This window comes from Schistocerca cancellata, chromosome 2, assembly GCF_023864275.1.
Source record: "Schistocerca cancellata isolate TAMUIC-IGC-003103 chromosome 2, iqSchCanc2.1, whole genome shotgun sequence".
NCBI classification, from domain to species: Eukaryota; Metazoa; Arthropoda; class Insecta; order Orthoptera; family Acrididae; genus Schistocerca; species Schistocerca cancellata.
In genome coordinates, this window is record NC_064627.1 from 722,731,187 (window position 1) to 722,755,079 (window position 23,893).

The following is a 23,893-nucleotide window of genomic DNA, read 5'->3' on the forward strand; positions in this document are numbered from 1 at the left end:
ACAAATGCTAGAAACGTAGGTATGCCTTTTCTTAATCTAGCTTCTAAAATAAGTCGTAGAGTCAGTATTGCCTCACGTGTTCCCATATTTCTACGGAATCCAAACTGATCTTCCCCGAGATTGGCTTCTACCAGTTTTTCCATTTGTCTGTAAAGAATTCGCGTTAGTATTTTGCAGCTGTGACTTATTAAACTGATAGTTCAGTAATTTTCACATCTGCCAACGCCTGTTTTGTTTGGGATTGGAATTATTATATTATTCTTGAAGTCTGAGGGTATTTCGTCTCATACATCTTGCTCACCAGATGGTAGAGTTTTGTCAGGACTGGCTCTCCCAAGGATGTCAGTAGTTCTAATGGAATGTTGTCTACTCCCGGGGCCTTGTTTCGACTAATTCCTTTCAGTGCTCTATCAAATTCTTCACGCAGTATCATATCTCCCATTTCATCTTCATCTACATCCTCTTCCATATCTATAACACTGCCCTCAAGTACATCACCCTTGTATAAACCCTCTATGTACTCCTTCCATCTTTCTGCTTTCCCTTCTTTGCTTAGAACTAGGTTTCCATCTGTGCTCTTGATATTCATACAAGTGGTTCTCTTTCCTCCAAAGGTCTCTTTAATTTTCCTGTAGGCAGTATCTATGTTACCCCTAGTGAGATGAGCCTCTACATCCTTACATTTGTCCTCTAGCCGTCCCTGCTTAGCCATTTTGCACTTCCTGTCTATCTCATTTTTGAGACGTTTGTATTCCTTTTTGCCTGCTTCATTTACTGCATTTTTATATTTTCTCCTTTCGTCAAATAAATTCAGTAATTCTTCTGTCACCCAAGGATTTCTACTAGCCCTCATCTTTTTACCTACTTGATCCTCTGCTGCCTTCACTACTTCTTCCCTCAAAGCTACCCATTGTTCTTCTACTGTATTTCTTTCCCCCATTCTTGTCAATTGTTCCCTTATGCTCTCCCTGAAACTCTGTACAACCTCTGGTTTAGTCAGTTTATCCAGGTCCCATCTCCTTAAGTTCCCACCTTTTTGCAGTTTCTTCAGTTTCAATCAACAGTTCATAACCAATAGATTGTGGTCAGAGTCCACATCTGCCCCTGGAAATTTCTTACAATTCCTAAATCTCTGTCGTGCCATTATATAATCTATATGAAACCTGTCAGTATCTCCAGGCTTCTTCCATGTATACAACCTTCTTTTATGATTCTTGAACCAAGTGTTAGCTATGATTAAGTTGTGCTCTGTGCAAAATTCCACCAGACGGCTTCCTCTTTCATTTCTTACCCCCAATCCATATTCACCTACTACGTTTCCTTCTCTTCCTTTTCCTACTATCGAATTCCAGTCACCTATGACTATTAAATTTTCATCTCCCTTCAGTATCTGAATAATTTCTTTTATCTGATCATACATTTCTTCAATTTCTTCATCATCTGCAGAGCTAGTAGGCATATAGACTTATACTACTGTCGTAGATGTGGGCTTCGTGTCTATCTTGGCCACAACAATGCGTTCGATGTGCTGTTTGTAGTAGCTTACCCGCATTCCTATTGTTTTATTCATTATTAAACCTACTCCTGCATTATCCCTATTTGATTTTGTATTTATAACGCTGTATTCACCTGACCAAAAGTCTTGTTCCTCCTGCCACCGAACTTCACTAATTCCCACTATATCCAACTTTAACCTATCCATTTCCCTTTATAAATTTTTTAACCTACCTGCCCGATTAAGTGATCTGACATTCCACGCTCTGATCCGTAGAACGCCAGTTTTCTTTCTTCTGATAACGACGTCCTCTTGAGTTGTCCCCGCGCGGAGATCCGAATGGGGGACTATTTTACCTCCAGAATATTTTACCCAAGAGGACGACATCATCATTTATCCATACAACAAAGTTGCATGCTCTCGGGAAAAATTACGGCTGTAGTTTCCCCTTGCTTTCAGCCGTTCGCAGTACCAGCACAGCAAGGCCGTTTTGGTTAGTGTTACAAGGCCAGATCAGTCGATCATCCAGACTGTTGCCCCTCTCCAGGAACCACACGTTTGTCTGGTCTCTCAACAGATACCCCTCCGTTGTGGTTGCGCCTACGGTACGGTTATCTGTATCGCTGAGGCACACAAGCCTCCCCACCAATGGCAAGGTCTAGATGTTATTTTTTTAAAAGAGGTTTTACCACCCTGCGATACAAGTGGTTAAGCCAAAATCCCCATTCCCTGCGACACACGATGTTCCACCGCTGCACCACACAATGGTCGCTGAAGTGTTCCCAGAGCTTATGATAACAGAGGACTGGCAGCACTCACCATCCCCAAGCTCAGAAACCCCAGAGTTGCTAAGCCTGTACATAGCAAACGAATGCTGAGCCTCTGAGGCACTTCTCTTAGTGGCCCCATTTCCAGCTCCTCACCTTATTTGCATAGATGTCAGTTGTTGCTACTTACCTGTAACTTTTATGATGTTTCACTCGAACATTGTATAATGTAGTGTGTGAAAAGAAGAATTAATAAATTACTCATTGGCATTATTGCTTTTAAGCTTCATTTTCACTTTGAAATAACAGTTCCAGTTAATACCCAAAATCAACACAGTGCACTTGTCAAAAAATGGCTAACTGGGGCAAACCCCCAAAGATGTTTTTAGGGTAAATTTCTGCAGCTCCAACAATGTGATGATTGTTCAACAACAACAACAACTCCCCATGCAGGGTTTAGGATTCTGGGTTTTCAGGAAGGATTCCTTTACATGGCCCACGAATATGTTAGCATAGGATGGTGCCGTGCGGGTGCCCTTCACCGTACTGCGGATTTGTTGGTAGGTAATGCCTTCAAAGGAGAAGTAATTGTGGGGCACCCGCACGGCACCATCGTATGCTAACCTATTCGTGGGCCATCTAGAGGAATCCTTCCTAACAACCCAGAATCCTAAACCCCTCACCTGATTCAGAATCATTGATGACATCTTTGCTATCTGGACTGAAGGTGAGGACACCTTATTCACATTCCTCCAGAACCTCAACAACTTCTCCCCCATTTGCTTCACCTGGTCCTACTCAACCCAACAAGCCACCTTCCTAGATGTTGACCTCCACCTCAGAGATGGCTGCATCAGTACCTCAGTCCATATCAAGCCTACTAACCACCAGCAATACCTCCACTTCGACAGCTGCCACCCATTCCATAACAAGAGGTCCCTTCCGTACAGCCTAGCCACCCGTGGTCTTTGCATCTGCAGTGACGAGCAGTCCCTCTCAAAATATACCAAGGGTCTCACTGAAGCCTTCACTGACCGTAATTATCCTCCCATCCTTGTAAAAAAAACAAATCTCCCTTGCCTTATCTTTCCAGTCTCCCACCACCTCCCAAAGTCCCACAGTTCAGCCACAGAAGAGCATTCCCCTCGTAACTCGGTACCATTTGGGATTGGAGCAACTGAATTACATTCTCCACCAGGGTTTTGATTACCTTTCGTTGTGCCATGAAATGAGAAGTGTCCTGCCTACTATCCTTCCCACCCCTCCTACCGTGGTATTCCGCCGTCCACCGAACCTATACAATATACTCATCCATCCTTACACAAACCCTGCTCCCAATCCCTTACCTCATGGCTCATACCTCTGTAATAGACCTAGATGCAAGACCTGTCCCATATATCCTCATACCACCACCTCCCTGCCGCCGTTGGATAAGCAGCTGCAGCAGCAAGTCGTATACCCCTAGCTTACTTGTTTGTTACATAGTGAAATTCTTAATTTCTTTGCGTGTTTTTGGGTACTTGCATTGTTTAATTCATAAATTTCGGGCATATTATAGTATTTGAGAGTTGTAGCATCGCGCTTTAATGTTTACTTCGTAGATTCTTACTTAAATTGTGTGTGACTTTCATATAGGAGGTGTAATTTCGAGTTTTAGCTACTGTAATCATAAATTCAGGCAGATTGTAGCGCAGTCATTAGGCATTTGTACAGGTAAGTTAATAGATTCTTTGCGTGTTTCCCTTGCGTTATCTAGGCACGGACTCGTGTTTCAGTAACTGTTGTTCAACATCGATTAGAATGGACAGGGACTGTGACTGCTGTGTTCGGATGAGGGCTGTGTTGGCATCCCTTCGCTCACAGCTGCAAGCGGCGCTGACTTCGGTCGTGCAGCTTGAGGCTGTTGCCAATGGGCACCACTGTGGGGAGCCGGACTTGGGTATCACAGGGATGTCAACCTCGTCCCGTCTGTCCCCAGATCGGTCTGCCGCTGTGGTTGCCCCGGTTGCTGCCGGCAGTGGGGCTGAGCCCTCGCCTGTGGTTGATTGGGAGATCGTTCCAAGGCATGGCAGGCAGCGAATGATGTCCCCGGAGGCTGATCAGAAAGCCTCCCCGGTGTGTCTGACAAATAGGTTTCAGGCACTGTCTCTGGCTGAGCCAGATGCAGCTGCCTGCCCTGTTTCAGAGGATGATTCTCAGCCTTCAAGGTCCCGGCAATCACAGAGGGTGGGCTTATTGGTAGTTGGGAGCTCCAATGTTAGGCGTGTAATGGGGCCCCTTAGGGATGTGGCGGCTACGGAGGGGAAGAAATCCAGCATGCACTCCATGTGCATTCCGGGTGGAGTCATTCCTGATGTGGAAAGGGTCCTTCCGGATGGCATGAAGAGCACAGGTTGCAGCCAGCTGCAGGTGGTGGCACATGTCAGCACTAACGACGTGTGTCGCTTTGGATCTGAGGAAATTCTCTTTGGATTCCAGCGGCTATCTGATTTGGTGAAGGCTGCCAGTCTTGCTTACGAGATGAAGGCAGAGCTCACCATCTGCAGCATCGTTGACAGAACCGACTGCGGACCTTTGGTGCAGAGCCGGGTGGAGGGTGTGAATCAGAGGCTCAGACGGTTTCGCGACCATGTTGGCTGCAGATTCCTTGACTTGCACCATAGGGTGGTGGGGTTTCGGGTTCCGCTGAATAGGTCAGGTGTTCACTACACTCAGCTGGCGGCTACACGGGTAGCGGAGGCTGTGTGGCGTGGACTGGATGGGTTTTTAGGTTAGAAGGCCTCGGGAAAGTACGGGGTGGACTGCAATCTCAAAGGGTGCATGGCAAATACAAGACGTGCTTGGATCAAGGAACAGTCGGAATTGTAGTTGTAAATTGTTGTAGTTGTGCTGGGAAAGTCCCTGAGCTTCAAGTGCTAATAGAAAACACAGAAGCTGAAATCATTATAGATACAGAAAGCTGGCTAAAGCCTGAAATAAGTTCTGCAGAAATTTTTACGAAGTCTCAGACAGTGTTCAGGAAATATAGATTAGGCAGAATTGGTGGTGGAGTGTTTGTGTCGGTCAGTAGTGGTTTATCTTGTAGTGAAGTCGAAGTAGATACTCCATGCGAATTGGTATGGGTGGAGGTTATACTTAACAGCCGAACTAAGTTAATAATTGGCTCCTTCTACCGACCCCCACACTCCGATGATATAGTTGCTGAACAGTTCAGAGAAAATTTGAGTCTCGTAACAAATAAATATCCCACTCATACGGTTATAGTTGGTGGGGACTTCAACCTTCCCTCGATATATTGGCAAAAATACTTGTTCAAAACCGGTGGTAGGCAGAAACAATTTCCGAGATTGTCCTAAATGCTTTCTCCGAAAATTATTTCGAGCAGTTAGTCCACGAACCCACGCAAATTGTAAACGGTTGCGAAAACACACTTGGCCTCTTAGCCACAAACAATCCAGAGCTGATAGAGAGCATCATGACTGATACAGGGATTAGTGATCACAAGGTCGTTGTAGCTAGGCTCAATACCGTTTCTTCCAAATCCACCAGAAACAAACCCAAAATAATTTAATTTTAAAAAGCGGATAAAGTGTCACTAGAAGCCTTCCTAAGAGACAATCTCCATTCCTTCCGAACTGGCTATGCAAATGTAGACAAGACGTGGCTCAAATTCAAAGATATAGTAGCAACAGCAATTGAGAGATTCATACCTCATAAATTGGTAAGAGATGGAACCGATCCCCCGTGGTACACAAAACAGGCCCGAACGCTGTTGCAGAGGCAACGGAAAAAGCATGCGAAGTACAGAAGAACGCGAAATCCTGAAGATTGGCTAAAATTTACAGACACGCGAAATTTGGCACGGACTTCAATGCGAGATGCCTTTAATAGGTTCCACAATGAAACACTGTCTTGAAATTTGGTAGAAAATCCGAAGAAATTCTGGTCATATGAAAAGTAGACAAGCGGCAAGACGCAGTCCATACCTTTGCTGCGCAATGCCGATGGTACTGTTACCGACGACTGTGCCGCTAAAGCAGAGTTATTGAACGCAGTTTTCTGAAATTCCTTCACCAGGGAAGACGAATGGAATATTCCAGAATTTGAAACACGAGCAGCTGCTAGCATGAGTTTCTTAGAAGTAGATACGTTAGGGGTTGCGAAGCAACTCAAATCACTTGATACGGGCAAGTCTTCAGGTCTAGATTGTATACCGATTAGGTTTCTTTCAGATTACACTGATACAATAGCTCCCTACTTAGCAATCATATACAACCGTTCGCTCACCGATAGATCTGTACCTACAGATTGGAAAATTGCGCAGGTCGCACCAGTGTTTAAGAAGGGTAGTAGGAGTAATCCATCTAACTACAGACCTATATCATTGACGTCGGTTTGCAGTAGGCTTTTGGAGCATATACTGTATTCAAACATTATGAATCACCTCGAAGGGAATGATCTATTGATACGTAATCAGCATGGTTTCAGAAAACATCATTCTTGTGCAACGCAGCTAGCTCTTTATTCACACGAAGTACTTTTGACACCGTTCCTCACAAGCGACTTCTAATCAAGCTGCGGGCCTATGGGGTATCGTCTCAGTTGTGCGACTGGATTCATGATTTCCTGTCAGAAAGGTCGCAGTTCGTAGTAATAGACGGCAAATCATCGAGTAAAACTGAAGTGATATCAGGTGTTCCCCAGGGAAGCGTCCTGGGACCTCTGCTGTTCCTGATCTATATAAATGACCTGGGTGACAATCTGAGCAGTTCTCTTAGGTTGTTCGCAGATGATGCTGTAATTTACCGTCTAGTAAGGTCATCCGAAGACCAGTATCAGTTGCAAAGCGATTTAGAAAAGATTGCTGTATGGTGTGGCAGGTGGCAGTTGGCACTAAATAACGAAAAGCGTGAGGTGATCCACATGAGTTCCAAAAGAAATCCGTTGGAATTCGATTACTCGATAAATAGTACAATTCTCAAGGCTGTCAATTCAACCAAGTACCTGGGCGTTAAAATTACGAACAACTTCAGTTGGAAAGACCACATAGATAATATTGTGGGGAAGGCGAGCCAAAGGTTGTGTTTCATTGGCAGGACACTTAGAAGATGCAACAAGTCCACTAAAGAGACAGCTTACACTACACTCATTTGTCCTCTGTTAGAATATTGCTGCGCAGTGAGGGATCCTTACCAGGTGGGATTGACGGAGGACATCGAAAGGGTGCAAAAAAGGGCAGCTCGTTTTGTATTATCACGTAATAGGGGAGAGAGTGTGGCAGATAAGATACGCGAATTGGGATGGAAGTCATTACAGCAAAGACGTTTTTCGTCACGGTGAGATCTATTTACGAAATTTCAGTCACCAACTTTCTCTTCTGAATGCGAAAATATTTTGCTGAGCCCAACCTACATAGGTAGGAATGATCATCAAAATAAAATAAGAGAAATCAGAGCTCGAACAGAAAGGTTTAGGTGTTCGTTTTTTCCGCGCGCTGTTCGGGAGTGGAATGGTAGAGAGATAGTACGATTGTGGTTCGATGAACCCTATGCCAAGCACTTAAATGTGAATTGCAGAGTAGTCATGTAGATGTAGGTGTAGATGTACTTCAGTCCGGTCACTAACATCACCTATCCCATCAAAGGCAGGGCTACCTGTGAAACCAGTCATTTGATTTACAAGCTAAGCTGCAACCACTGTGCTGCATTCTATGTAGGCGTGACAGCCAACAAGCTGTCTGTCTGCATGAATGGCCACTGACACATTGTGGCCAAAAAACAAGTGGACCACCCTGTTGCTGAACACGCTGTCAAACATGATATCCCTTATCTCAATAACTGCTTCGCAGGCTGGGGTCCTTCCCACCAACACCAGCTTTTCGGAATTGCGCGGGTGGGAACTTTCCCTGCAATACATCCTATGCTCCCGTAACCCTCCTTGCCTCAACCTTCATTAGTCAATGTCCTCACCCATCCAGCCCCCTCCCTGTTCCCATTCCAGCACCACAAAGCCGTCATTTCACCGCCAACCCAGTCTTTTAATTTCTTTTTATTTATTTCTCTCCTTTCTGCTACTTACCCCCTCCCCACCTTCTCTCCTGCCCTCCATCTAAACTGAAACACTTCACTGTCCACCACTCCCATCATACTATCCTTCCCCCCTCCCCGCCCCAGCCTCCTCCTTACCCCCACTCAGTTGCACTCCCATCATGCACTGGTGCCGATGCTCGAAGTGTGATTTCAGTTCTACGAGACTGCAGACATGTGTGCAAGTAGCATTTCCATGAGTGTGTGTGCGCGTGTATGTATGTGTGTCTACTGCTGACAGAGGCCTTAATGGCCGAAAGCTATAATTGTGTGAGTCTTTTTGTTGTGCCTATCGCGACTCAGAATCTCCGCTATATGGTGAGTAGCAACTTTCCTTCTCTGGTATTGTTACATTCCATTCTGGATTTTCCATTGTTTGATTTATGCCCATCGAATCACGTATTAGCATTTGGCATTTCCATATACACTTGATAATGGCCTAATATAACAGCCAAACCAGTCGTGTGAACTAAATAAAATCCTAAAAAATCAACAAGAGCATCTTTTCAGAGTTGGAAAACAGTTGCGGAATCAGCATCATCTTCCATACATGGAGAAATTAAGAGTATAGTTCAAGCATCGAGTACACACACACACACACACACACACACACACACACACACACACACAGAGAGAGAGAGAGAGAGAGAGAGAGAGAGAGAGGGAAGGAGGGAGGGAGAATTCTGTTGTCCCAGCACTGAAGGTGGTAGCTGCAAGGAAAGACACAGTCCAAAATCTTAGGTATCTTGTTTATGTTCTTGTCTACTAAATGACACTTTAACTACAGGGAGAGTGGTTATCTTTCCTCCTTCCCCTGTTGTTTGTGTTCACACAGGACTTTCCAATATTGTGCAGTTCTCACACTGAGTACATACAAGGAGGCTCTAAGACATAATACCCCTCAAGTTTTGTGAATAGTTCGAAGTACTGAGTCAGGTTTCAGCAAATGACAGTATGCTGAGTACTAAGTAATTTACTTGCATGGTATATATTCTTAACACTTACATCAACCAACATATTGAAGGAAGCATGTTTTTTTTTTTTCCTTTTCAATGGAACAGTATACTTTCTAACAATACTCTAAGTCCCTTGAATAGACATGCAGAGTGATGTAGCACACACTGTGTTGGCACTGGAATATCTCCAAAAAGGATCTGAAAAATGTGCTGAAGTCAAGAATTGAAGCAGCTGGAACCCTCTTTTGCAGAGTAACCATCATTACCCTGGGCTCTCATACCAGGCTCTGTCATATGCAGCAAGAAGAAAAAGTGCTTACAGCACAACAGAGGACGTCAGAATCATTTCTTTGAGTGAGTCAGTTTCTCCATGTTTAATTTATAGCAAGTCTTATTTTCTCTACTTTGGTTAACTTCCTTCATAAATCACACATACAATTTCATGTTATTGTATTTTTTTCTTGTTATGTGGGAACCAGTGTATTTGAAGCTTCATCTGTAAAAAACATTACCACTACAAGAAACATTGTGTGTGACAGACACAACATTAAAAATCGATCAATGAAAACTGCAAAAAGGAAAAGAATGTTATGAATTCTGTCAACACACTCATATGTTTCTCTCTTCGAAAAACAATTTTTACTTCCACATTATGGTTGATGCAAGCAACTCTACTATTAAGAAAGAAAACACATCAGGAAAATTGTAACTATAACAATGTTAGTAGAAGTACCTGTAACATAAATGTCATGAGAAATTTCTCATAGTGTTACGAGAAATTTCCCACAGCATCACAGTGTGGTAATCTAGAGTTTAATACTAAATTTTTCACAATCTTGCAAGAAGATTTAATAATGTTTGTCAGATCAGTTAATATATTCATATTAATACTCACAGCTAAAAGGAGCCATTACAGTATTGTGTTGAGAAAATTCAGAAGATTGGACTGCCTTGGCCAGGACCTCTAGCACCTCAAACTGAAGTCCCCTTTGGCCACAAAGATAATGTAGAACATCCCATAAACCAGTTTGTCCAGCAACATTGACAGCAAGTACCTCATCATAATGAGGATTCTCACATAAGAACTTCCTGTCACAAATAAATGTATTTCACAGTTACTATAAAAGGAATACACAGAACCTGATTACCTATGAAAACATTTAATTAAAACAGAGAAACGAGATAAATTACAAAGACTATCACAAACAATTGTTGATGTACACCATTAGTCACACAATGCAATTATTCAACAAGAGAGGGAAATCACAAACAATAGAGGTGTTCTCTGGAACAACGACTTAACTGAAATCCAAAGCAGTTAGTAATCCAGGAAATGTATTCACAAACTGTGAACAACTGGAGGGGAAAAAAAAATTGTGCTGGCTCAAGACTCAAACTCACCTTAAGCACTTCAGCTATCTGAGCATACTTCACTTAGAGATACAAACTTCCATTTGTCCCAGTATCTGCTTCCCACAATGCTTGCACAAGGATATGATTCCCACTTAGGTAGAGACTTCTTTAGTTTTCTGGTCAGGTTGCCAAGGTTTGGGCACGAAATACAGTATGCAGTTTCTGTATTTTACAAGTTCTGTAAAGTTTGTTGCAATGTTCCAGCAAACATGCATGCTGCTGATTTATAGTTATATTAAACCAGAAAATGTATTCACATACTGTGAATATGTGGCCACCACAACTATATAATTTACTGGAAACAAATGAAAATTTGTGCCACACCATGATAATATATCTGTGGTGGTTCTAAATTCACAGTTTGCAAATACATTACTTGATTTAATATGACTACAAATCATTTGCAGTGTCTGTTCCTTCAGACATGCATTCATGTATGTCCAGAAGAACATTGTATCATACTTTATAGACACTGTCAAATACAGACACTGCACTATTGCATTTAATAATTCTTACATATTACACTATCACATCATATACTCTGAAATCACAGTATTTTGTTTATATTTGACTGAAATTTAGTCCATATACAAGAGTTTGAGGGGGAAAAAAAAAAAAAAAAAAAAAAAAAAAAAACACCTGCTTAACATGTTTGATGCTCTGTATCTCGATCTCAGTACATTTCAGTTTGAGAGAATATCTCAATTGCTGTTTTGCGACATTATTCATAAAATTATTCATAATCTTTAACTCACACTATTCAAACTCAAATCCCCATGCCAGGGGAAGTCAGGCATCCCTGGAGACAGGCAGGTGTGAGCAAACACATTACTCATGAGCAGTCTGGCAGCCAGACTGTAAACTATGCAACAGTATACCTCAGCCAAGCATCCACAGGTAGGAGTGGGCAAATACCCCAAGTACACCACAGAACAATTTGTGAATGTGTAGCTTTTACTAGCACCACTGCCCAGTTATAACTGACAAATGAGCACTCTAAAGCAACTGTCCCACATGAATGAGGATTTATTCACTACATAGACAGTGTAATGTTCCTTATCATAACAGATGTTCAGTGTAAGACAGGTCAGGTGCCTGTGCTAGCCCTGGAAATTGTCCTACATTTTGGAGGGATTCTAGTGTAAGAACTGTGTATCTGGGCACAGTCCTGCAGGAAATGCGCATTTGTCTGACATTGTAGGAATAGCAACGTAATGGGCTAGTTAACATTCTGGATGTGCCCTGCACTGTTCATTGTTTTTTAACAAATAACAAAGTTGTATAGTTGTGGGCTACGTCTTCCCACTCCATAATACCCAGAGCTGATTACATACATCATCATTTTCCAATAATTATTGCTCTCATAAGCAATGTCACAAGTGTGTCAGAAAAAACATAATAAGTGGCATCCTTGCTCATAGAATTGCTTTCAGCAATTGGTTCGTGACAATAGTACCTGACACACTGGCTGCAATGTGCTGGTAGGTCTACCGGTATTTCTGTGGTGTGGTCACCAGACTGTTTGACAATGGTAGCCCAGTTGTGAATCAGTATTCAGCTGGTATTTGGAACAAGGATTGCAAGCATGTCTATCTTCCTGGGATCAATGTTTCATTGAATAACCTTACAACAAGAGTTCACTGTAGCTCAGTTAACTGCATGAATTGCAGTCATTAACTTCATCTCAGGATGTCTGTCATGCTCAATGAAACTGTAAGACACTTGAATCAATAGAGTATTCCTGCAGTAAGTCAAATACAATTGTACTTTCATGTTCGTGTGACAGTTCTCACCCTGTCCTCCATATAAAACTTTCAATCATTAGCATTACTTCCTGCTATCAGTGTCTCATGAGAATATTTATTTTCTGCACCATTACATTTACATATTTTCAGTTTTCACTTATCACTAGTGCATCAGCAAACTTTGGTGTAAACTATTTCACTGCCACTACTATGACAGTTCTGACAGATATGTCTCACTGGCACCCTTCTGCACATGGCACTTCCGTTCAACAAACTCCAGTTCCACTGTCACTTGGAGCTGCAAGTCACTCCCAGGAAGTAATACGAAACTTTCAAAATGGCACAGCCAGTCTAAAGTTAGGTGTGTTACTGTTCTAGTGGCATCAGCATCTCTAGCTCATTCTGACTGACTGGTAATCAGTGAACTATGCTAAATTTTTGGACCACACTTTGGAATAATCTTGTGGACCTTCCTTGCTGCACTAGTGTGTATAAAATTGTCTAACATTGATCAGGTGACCTACTTCTCTTTTGTTGCAGTAACTGCAGAACAAAAGTGCCTAGGCCTTACAGTCTCTACTAATACTGAACAGCATTTTTGTCTTTTTAAATAAATTATTTTTTACAACTGAAATGACTGTTGTTGTTGTTGTTGTTGTTGTTGTCTTCAATCCAGAAACTGGTTTGATGCGGCTCTCCATGCTGCTTTATCCTCTGTAAGCTTCTTCATCTAGTAACTACTGCAACCTACGTCTACGATTTTTACCCTCCACGCTGCCCTCCAATACTAATCTGTGGTCTAGGCACCACCCAGGGGCGTGTGAGAGAGGAAATCATGGGGCACATTTCAGTGAATATAGATGGAGATCCTGACAGAGGGAAGTGAGATGCATTCCAACTGGCAATCCCATCCATGGGCAGAGATCAGAATGGAGATGTCCCTCGCTTGCAAAGAGGTCAGAGTAATCAGGATGGTCAGGGAATCTGTGAACGGTAAGTGCATAAGAAACCAGGAGTTGGCTTGATCATATTTGTAGAGGGGGAATCCCCACTTCTGTGAGGAGATTGTCAATGGGACTAGTGTGAAAGGCACCAATAGCCAGACGCACCCCACAAAGTGAGCAGGATCAAGTATTTTCACAGTGTACGGAGCCACTGGGCCATTAACCTGACTTCCATAATCTAGTCTGGACAAGGCCAGAGCACTGTAAGATGGCGAAGTGTAGCATGGTCACCACCCCAAGATGTGTGGGCTAGGAGGTGGAGAGCATGAAGCTTACACATGCCTATAGCCTTCAGGCAGCAAATAAGGGGCAAACACATCAGCTTTCCATAAAAAAAAAAAGGCCCAAGAAACAGGACTGTGCTGCAACATCTAGGAGCTGGTCGTCTTATTTAGATCTGGGTGTAATATGAACTGACGACAAAAATGCATAACCTGTGTTTTGGAGGGACAAGATTGGAATCCATGGGAAACAGCCCACACAGAGGGCCATCTGATGGCACCTTGATGGCACCTTGGAGTTGGCACTCAGCAGATGCTACTGAGTGGCAGCTGCACCAGATGCAAAAATCGTCGACATACAATGCCAGGGTAACGTGAAGAGCAAAAAGAGGTTACAAGCCCGTTGACAGCTATGAGGAAGAGTTGACACTTAAACAGAACCCTGGAGAATACCATTCTCCTGAATCCGAGCGGTCCTGAGTGAAGTGCCAACTGGAATCCAGAAGAGCTGGTTGGATTAAAACTCGTGAATAAAAATCAGAAGAAAACTGTGAAAGCCCCAGTCACGGAAGGTAACTAAAATGTGATGGCACCAAGCTGTGTCATATACCTTATGTAGGTCAAAGAAGACCATGACAAGGTACCAACAGTTAGTAATATCCTGTCGGACTACAGTTTCAAATATCTGAGTAAATGATCAGTTGGAGATCACCCTTCCCAGAAGCCATTCTGATATGGGAACAAATGGCCCCGAGATTTGAGTACACAACATAATCAGAAGCTAACCATCCTCTCAAGCAGTTTACAAAGTACATATGTCACGGTAATTGTGTGGCAGCTGTCTAGAGACATTGGGTTAAGGACAGGGATAACTTACTATACTGTCTCACCATTGTGAGGTGAAGGTACCTGTGTGCCAAATGAGGTTGAAGACCTTGTCTCTGTGTAATGTCAAAATGTTGGATCATCTGGTTGTAGAAGGAATCTGGGCCTGGTGCCATGTTATGTAAAGAGGTAAGAGCCTGAAAGAATTCCCATTCTGTGAAAGGTTCATTATGAGGTTCAGCTTAGTGAGGGTTGAAACAGAAGGGGGGTTTGTTCAATTCTGTGTTTCTGCCGGAGAAAGGTGGCAGCATAGGAAGAGGACAGCAATGTTGTAGCAAAGTGTGTCCAGAGGTGTTCTGTAAGGACCAATGGATCAGTAGACAGGGCACCTTGGAGGATAAGCCCCTGGACAGTTGACGGTCACTGGCGGCCCAGAAGGCTACAGAGCTCGGACCAAACCTGCAATGAAAAGCCATACATTCCCAGGGAGGAAAAACAGCACTCCCAACATTCCTTTTTACTCCCCTTAGTAAGGTAATGAGCCTTAGCATGGAGACACTTAAAAGCGAGGAGGTTGGCCTGTGCCGTTTAAATTGCTGCAGTGCCCATCAGCAGTCCTGGACAGTGACTGCTACATTCATGGTCACCACAATACTAGTCAATGATGAAGGAGACTTGTGGATAAGGGGACAGCAGTGCCATAAGCATGAAGAATAGTGGCAGAGATGCCCTGCACAACCACATCAATGCGATACAAGAGAGAGGTGTCGAAGTGCACAGCAGACATATATAAAGGCCAACTGGCCCTGTGGAATGCCCAACAGCAGAATGGCAGAATCACCTGAAACTGGTCACTGTCAAAAAGATCATCACGGGGTGATCAATGTAGGCAAGCCACGAGAGCAGGGGAGGAGACTGTGAGATTGATAGCAATAAAGGTGTCATGATTGGCACTGACGTGGGTAGGGGAACTGTCACTGAGGAAAGACAAATCAAAGACTGTAGTAAGTTGGTCAAGTAGAAGACCCCCTACCCGACGAAGTGGCACCCCCCACAGGGGGTGATGTGCGCTGAAGTCCCCATGGAGGAGATATGAGGGTGGGAGTTGCTGTATTAGGGTAGACAGTTCAACATACGGAAGTGGCCTACCTGGGGGAAGGTAGACATCGCAAACGATGATTGCCGGAGTTGTCTGCACATTAACCACTATTGCTTCCAGGTTGGTATGAAGGGGGATCCAGTCACTAATGACATCGGTGCGAACCAAAGTTCAGAACCCTGCAGACGCTATTCTGGGGCTGGCACAGTTCCAACAGAACGCCAAATAACTTGAAACGTTTAAAAAGGGGTCATCATGAAAGTGAGTTTCTTGAAGAGCAAGACAGAACAAAGAGTAAGAGGAAACAAGGTGTTGTATATTAGGGATGTGGTGATAATATCCATTGCAATTCCATTGGATTATCATGTGATGAGAGGACAGGTGAGACCTAAAGAAGCCAAGGGGAGGTCAGATCACTTGGTTGGTGGTCGTCTCCGACGAGGATGGGGTGACATCCATAAAAACTGGGTCTGATTCGGGATGAGGTGGAGGGGGCAAAGCCCTCCGTGAAGCTGGGGAAGCCTTGTCCTTTAACTTGTGCTGCTTCCTCTTCTCCCTTGGAGGGAGGAGGCATTATCAGTCAGGGAATAGGTGGCAGTGATGTCAGGATCGGACAGAGAGCAAGTGGCTTTGGGGCCCTCAGAGCATGGGTCTCCCCTTCAGTCTAAGCTTCCTGTCCTGAGAATGCAGGGGAGGGGTATTCTGAGACGAAGCCCCTTACCTAGCATGAGCCAGAGAAGAGGACGTTCTCCATTGAGGAGTAGAAAGAGGTGGTGGTGGTGGTGGTGGTGGTGGTGGTTAGTGTTTAACGTCCCGTCGACAACGAGGTCATTAGAGACGGAGCGCAAGCTCGGGTTAGGGAAGGACTGGGAAGGAAATCGGCCATGCCCTTTCAAAGGAACCATCCCGGCATTTGCCTGAAACGATTTAGGGAAATCACGGAAAACCTAAATCAGGATGGCCGGAGACGGGATTGAACCGTCGTCCTCCCGAATGCGAGTCCAGTGTGCTAACCACTGCGCCACCTCGCTCGGTGTAGAAAGAGGAGGAGGAGCGCAGCAGTTCCTGGAGGGGAAGGGAAGGACCCACCAAGGGTGAGGAAAAGGGCGGGGGGCAGGATGGGGATAAGGGAGAGGGGTGAGGAGGGGAAGGCATAACTGAGGCAAAGGTAGAGGAGAGATTTACAGGGTGAAGTCTGTCAAATTTCTTTCAGGCCTCAAAGTAGCTGAGACATCAAGGGTCTTTGTTTCCTGAATTCTTTTTTCCTTCATGTATACTGGACACTCCGGTGAATGGGGAGAATGGAGAGCAGAGCAGTTTATACAGTTAGGCGGTGGGGTGCAACGGCTCTCCACATGAAGAGGACAGCCACAGTCACCACAGATGGGGTTGGGATCGCATCGCTAGGACATGTAGCCAAACTTGAGGCAATGGAAGAAATGTATGGGAGGTGGAATGTATGGTTTTACATTGCATCTGTACTCCATTACCTTATCCTTCTAGGGCAGGTTATCCCCCTAAAATGTCACGATGAAAGCGCCAGTGTCTACACCAGCCTTTCTGGACATGCTGAATGAAATGAACACCACGTTGTTCCATGTTATCCATAAGTTCATCATCAAATTTGAGGAAAAAGTCCTTATGGAAAATTACATCCTGTATCACACTGAGTGACTTGTGAGGAGCAACAGCCATGGGGTTGTCTCCTAAATGGTCACAGGCACAAAAGGAGGCTGGCCGACTGGCAGAAGTTGTCTTTATAAGGATAGAACCAGATCTCATCTTGTGTAATAATTCAACTTCACCAAACTTGTCCTCAGTATGGTTTGCAAAGAAAAGGGGTTTGGTGCCAGCAAACGTTTCCCTGTCAGTCCTGGTACAGACCAACAACCATGGACATGGTTTTGCCCCAAACTGGCACGTCTGCCACTCCTCCCAGGGTGTATCCAAGGAGGGTAAGTCTGGAAAGGCAGAAACAAGAACTGAAATAGACCTACATTAAAGAAGAGATGTGGCCGCAATACAGTGACCAGAGAGTTCCACACATTTCATGTGCCAAACGTCTGCCCAAGTACCACCCACTCCGAACAAGGGCTCGCCTTGTGGGCACCACCCAGCCACAGCAATGGCCGTCTGGTAAGGCAGTTGTTGCTGGGAGTTCCGATGTCCCAAAAAGATGGGCAACCACTCACAGGCTTGCACAAGGTGTTCACAGTACAGGTATCAGCAGTGTGACCCCTGTGGTATCAGGGGGCTCAGCCAGATGGGTATATAACACCTCCACCACACAGACTGGCTACCAAGCTGGAGACATAGCAAAAGGGCTTTGGCCAGGAGGGAGGGAAGGGGGAAAAGAGAGAGGAAGAGGAGAAGGAGGTGGAAAGGAACTCACGCCAAAGACGCTAGGGAGGGAGCTCTTCCACCATCTGGCTCATGCTCTACAGATTTCAAATTTTGAGATGGATGCCAAACCTCTGAGGGGGACCAAACAACAAAAATCCAAAAGGAGGAGGAAAAGCAACCAAATAAAGCTGTAAGATGAAGCAAAGTTATGAGGATAGCCAGGCCGACATAAAGATGAACACCAAGAGAAGGAAAGGAAGGGACAAAGGGAAAGGAAAGAGAACAGGGAAGGAGAAGGAAGAGGAAGAAAAAGCAGCCCAGAAAAGAATAAAGGCTGTAATAGCTCAGGGACCTATGTGTCACACACGTACCCACAAAAGAGCTGTTGGCCCCTTGTGGGGACAAATTTTCAGATCTCAAGGGTAAGTAAAGACATAAGTTGACAAAAAAAAAAAAGAGTAAAAATCTTAAAAACTAACATCAACATATTTTGCAATAAACTATTTTTAAATGGAGAAATCAAGCCAAATGTTATATACATTTCATGAAGACCACTGATGTTATTTTATTTCAATAAAATGAAACACATTTGGTGGCAAAAATATGTATTTCATTGGAGCCACAAGACAGATTTAAATTATCTTCATTTATTTCAGAAATAACCTCAGAAAAAAGTAGGCCTCTGGAAAGAAGTGTATAAGGCAGGGACGAGTTGTGTAAACCAACACTATAGATGACTGCCAATAAAATGTTCGTTCTACTACGTTTGTTATTGTCGGTTATTGCTGTCTGTGCTATATCTATTATTTTACAGGTATTGTGTGGTTTTCCTTCCACGAAATGCTTGAGTACATAGCATACAAACTTCCAGTGACTGCCACAATATTCTTCCTTTTGTCATCCATACTTTCTAACATATACACTACTTTCAAATTGCGAAAATGTACTAGAATACATAAAATGTCTATAAAATGCCACATTGTACAATGTTCTTGTGGTGAAACAGTCGCAAATCCTGAAAGCCATTGGATATGGCCTCTGGCCTGCTGAGGAGCACCGCAGTCCTGATTCCATGTATAAACAATGAAAATTTGCTGCATTACGCTACACACAAACAGACCTGGCCTGCAGGCAGATCAGTGAAACTAGATCCAACAGGCAGAGCCTGCGCAGTATGGGAGATGATGAGTTTCAGATTGGTAGGCCTAATCTGTTATAGATACCCCCAGAAATGGCCTGCAGTTTTGGCCTGTCATGGAAGTCCACTAGTGTGGCCACTTATTTACATATCACACAGGTCATGTTGATGAAATGAGGCCACACGATCAATCCACACAACAGATAACTTGTGTGAATACTCTGAAAATCAATACTAATGAGGATAGATAGCAACTCACCATAAAGATGACCACTGAGCTGCAGCAGGCACATAGAAAAGACAATCATACTCTCACAACTAAATTTATGGCCAGAGCCTTCATCAGAAAACATGAGCACACACACATTCACACGATCATTAAGACAACTCATGCATACATGACTGCTGTCTCCAGCCACTGCATCAACAGTCTCTGAGAATGAGATCCAAACAAACCACTCCTCACACCTACCTGCCTTTCATTGGAAGCTGCTAGGCTAGCAGCAAGAAGTGGTGGCAGTACTGACTGCAAGCTAATGGGAGTGGTAGAAAGAGAAGAAGCGGTTAGAAAGAGGGAATAGGGAAGTGGCTCATTTACTCAGCTGCACCCAGCCAGCGATGATGCATGACATCTCAGTAAACAAACAGTTTCATCTACTCAGACAAAAACGAGACTTTTCCAGCATTTTCTTCAAATTTTCCTGATATTTCCCTGATTCGTTTGAAATTCCCTGATTTCCAGAACTTGTTGCAAACCCGATGGTGCCCCATGTGACTAGGCTGCACTAATGAACACTCTCACCTATTTGATGTATGTTACTTTTGGTAATCGAGAACATAGTTGTCAACAAACTGATCAGAAACAAATGCTGTACATGCTGGAACCACTTTGTTCAATATAAAGCATTTTTAGCTTACTTGAAATGGGAGAGCATGCTCATAGCTGTCATATTCAAACAGTCAACATTAGTTTTACACAATACATTAGAATCAAGAACTTCTCAGTTCTTGGTTCTTGGGTTACCCAACACTATTGTATGTGCAACTTATATTGCAGTGTACTTACTAATCATATCCATGAATGTTCTTCACATACAAAAGGATCTCCAATATTGAACTAACAATGACTCTTAAGACTCCTGCTCTCTTCTAGCCTGGAAATCCCATACATTTCATTCTATTATTATTGCTGTTGTAAGCTTTAATGACCATTTATTTTGTTATTTGAAGCCGGAGAATAAATGCACCAAAAGAAAAACAAAAAGGTCACATACAACATTACATATTTAGGTGTTGTTGAAGGTCTCCCTGAAAGCTTGTGCACCAACAGCAGAATCAGGTAAGCTTAAATAGTATGTTCTTCACTGAATATTTTCAAACAGTTTATGTATTATTCTGTAGATCATGTACGTATTTCTGTTAATTCTCTTACTTTGAAGAAGACAGCCAACATGTTGAACTTATTTTTGTTGTCAAATCTACAAATTAAGTGTTTATCAGCATAGGTAAATGCACTAAAAAAGAAATACGACTCATAAGCCCCCTCCACCAAGTTGTTCCTCACACTGATACAGTTGATGGCAGGAAAAATTTACAGCAGTGCTGCTGCTGTAGCACCAGGGCAGCAGCAGTGCAGTTTCACTAAGTGGCCCCACACTACAGCTGAATGTGCTGTGGCAGCACTGGCACTTGAAGACTTGTGCATTCTGTAGGAAAATATCCATTGTAGTCTGTCATAATTTCATGTTACCTGACAAAGAACAGACCTTTCTATTACACTGGTAAACAGCATTTTCATCACAAAGGATGCGAATGATGTTTTTCATCATAGTTGAAAGTCACACATTAGAAAAAGAAATTAGTTTCCGCTGATCAGGGTCTGCTTTCTTGTGACATGTTATCCTCTTTGAGACCCGAGTTTCGCCTCGCATATACAATTTTAAAACAACTTACGGGAATTCAGCCAGGTAGTATTAACAGCAACTGCCGATATTTCGGTGGGAGCATACTCCGCCATTTTCAAGGCAAACTGCAATGGACAGGCGATGTACAGGAAAATTTAAAACCCTAGTTCTCGGACTATTGCAGGAAAGATAACACACTCACACAGGAGGCTGTTGGTCTTCCTCTCAACACTTCTTGTGGGGTCAGCATAAATTCTGCAATACGATGAGTCAGATAATAAACGTTGCATCTTTTTTACATATTCAGCATGTGTTGACATCCACCTATTTTTTATTCAATGGCCAGTATTACGAACAGACAGATGGAGTTGCGATGGGTAGTGCATTGTCTCCTGTGATCACAAATTTGTTATGGAAGACTTTGAGGAAATGCATTGGAATCAGCGCCTTTGAAACCCACCTGTTTCATCAGATATGTTGATGATACCTTTGTTGTCTGGCCTCATGGTACGGAGAATTTGAATGCCTTTCTAGAACATCTGAACTCGATCCATCTGAACATTTGTTTTACAATGGAGGTGGAAGAGTATGGCTGCCTTCCCTTTCTTGGCATTTTGGTTATGAGGAAGGATGATGCTTCATTGGGACTTGAAATTTACAGGAAACATACTCACACTGACTTGTATTTACAGGCTAATAGTTGTCACCATCCAGGTCAGCGTGAAGGGGTACTTTGTACCTTGGTACACAGGGCACATGTCATTTCCGACACTGAGACTTTGCCAGCTGAGCTGTCCCATCTTGAAGCTACATTTTGTCAAAATGGTTATAGTGACAGACAGATTGAACGTGCGTTGCACTATGTACCAACTGAGGATCGGGTGACTGATGATAATCTGAGTCGACACCTATGTCTACTGCCTTTTTACCTTACGTAGGAAGCACTTCCAACAAGATCGGTCGTATTTTATGGAAGTACGATGTGAAATGTGTTTTCCAACCACCATCTAAAATAAGAGTGCTTTTGGGTTCTGTTAAGGATGATCTTGGTTTGCATAAGGCAGATGTGTAACACACTCCTTGCAGCTGTGGCATGGCACATATTGGTCAAACTTATCAGGACTGTGGAGGACCGATGTACTGAGCATTACTACACGATTACAGCAGCCCAGTAGATCGGCTATTGCCGAACATTGCTTGGATACTGGTCACCCTATCTTATACAACAACACCAAGATATTGGCATGCATGTCCAGCTATTGTGACAGTGTTATTAAGGAGGCAGTTGAGATTAAATTAGGGAGCAACCTTGTAAACAAGAATGGAGGTTTTTGTTTAAACTTGTTTGTACTCCTGCTCTCTCCCTTGTCAAAAAAACAGAGGGACAGAGTCAATGTTACCTCACCTGCTAGTTCATAGTCTCACTATTGATATTTCTGACTTTTGTCACCTTTGGTGGCACTAGTGTTCAGTGTGTGTGTTATCTTTCCTGCAATAATCCAAGAACCAAGGTTTTAAATTTGCCTGTACATCGCTTGTCCGTTGCAGTTTGCCTTGAAAATGGCGGGGTGTGCTCCCTCCAAAATATCGGGAGTCGCTGTTAATACTACCTGGCCGAATTCCCGTAAGTTGTTTGAAAAATGTTATCCTCTATATACCAACATCCTGCAAAACACTATACTTCATTTATTGTGCTGGAACTTTTAATTATTCAGCAGATGCTGCTGTTGAGAAACAGTAGCAGTCCTGAGAAGTCTCATACGTGATTGTCAGTTCGAAAATCCTTCCCCAAAAATGATGGAAGTTTAGGAGCATTACTGACAATCCATGCTCAGATCTCTTGTACTTGTGTAAATAGCACAAATTCTATTTTATATCAGTCAGAGCAGACTCTTAAATGAGACTCTTCAATGAAAAATAATCATCTTCCTGAATTGCTATTTGACATTTTACTCTGATTCGCTGGCTAAAACGATCATGTCACAACAGAAGGTGCAATATCCTAATTTCAGATCAACTTTAAGGCCCGTGACAATGAGAGACTGTTGGTAACAGTTATGCCTGAAAACATGACGAAGAGTGAAGATAAATACAGCTATTAAGATTCTGAAGGCAAAGAGGGACATATGCATGATGACCAAACATTTCAATACCTTTGCTGACCGTAGAGACATGTAAGACCACAATTATGGAAAATGGTTTATATAAACTGTATGGGCATTAGAATAAAAAGAATTAACTATAATAAAAATGGCTAAACCAAGAGAATGAATTTATTTATACAGAAGATGTTTCGGCCTCAGACTAGAAATAGTACTGGCAAACTTAAAAGATTATCAATTAATATGTTGTTGTTGTGGTCTTCAGTCCTGAGACTGGTTTGATGCATCTCTCCATGCTACTCTATCCTGTGCAAGCTTCTTCATCTCCCAGTACATACTGCAACCTACATCCTTCTGAATCTGTTTAGTGTATTCATCTCTTGGTCTCCCTCTAAGATTTTTACCCTCCACGCTGCCCTCCAATACTAAATTGGTGATCCCTTGATGCCTCAGAACATGTCCTACCAACCGATCTCTTCTTCTAGTTCAGTTGCGCCACAAACATCTCCTCTCCCCAATCCTATTCAATACCTCCTCATTAGTTATATGATCTACCCATCTAATCTTCAGCATTCTTCTGTAGCACCACATTTCGAAAGCTTCTATTCTCTTCTTGTCCAAACTAGTTATCGTCCATGTTTCACTTCCATACACGGCTACGCTCCATACAAATACTTTCAGAAACGACTTCCTGACACTTAAATCAATACTCGATGTTAACAAATTTCTCTTCTTCAGAAACGCTTTCCTTGCCATTGCCAGTCTACATTTTATATCCTCTCTACTTTGACCATC

The 23,893-nt window shown here is 43.2% G+C and overlaps 1 protein-coding gene across 1 annotated transcript in view; it reads right to left on the reverse strand.

The window, feature by feature from the left end:
• The window catches only part of LOC126162516 (uncharacterized), a 427,861-nt gene that overhangs the window by 288,137 nt on the left and 115,831 nt on the right, over positions 1-23,893 (reverse strand). Inside the window, exon 11 of the mRNA XM_049919080.1 lies at positions 10,200-10,393. Within this exon, the coding sequence (XP_049775037.1) occupies positions 10,200-10,393 (194 nt within the window). The remainder of the gene's footprint in view (positions 1-10,199; positions 10,394-23,893) is intronic.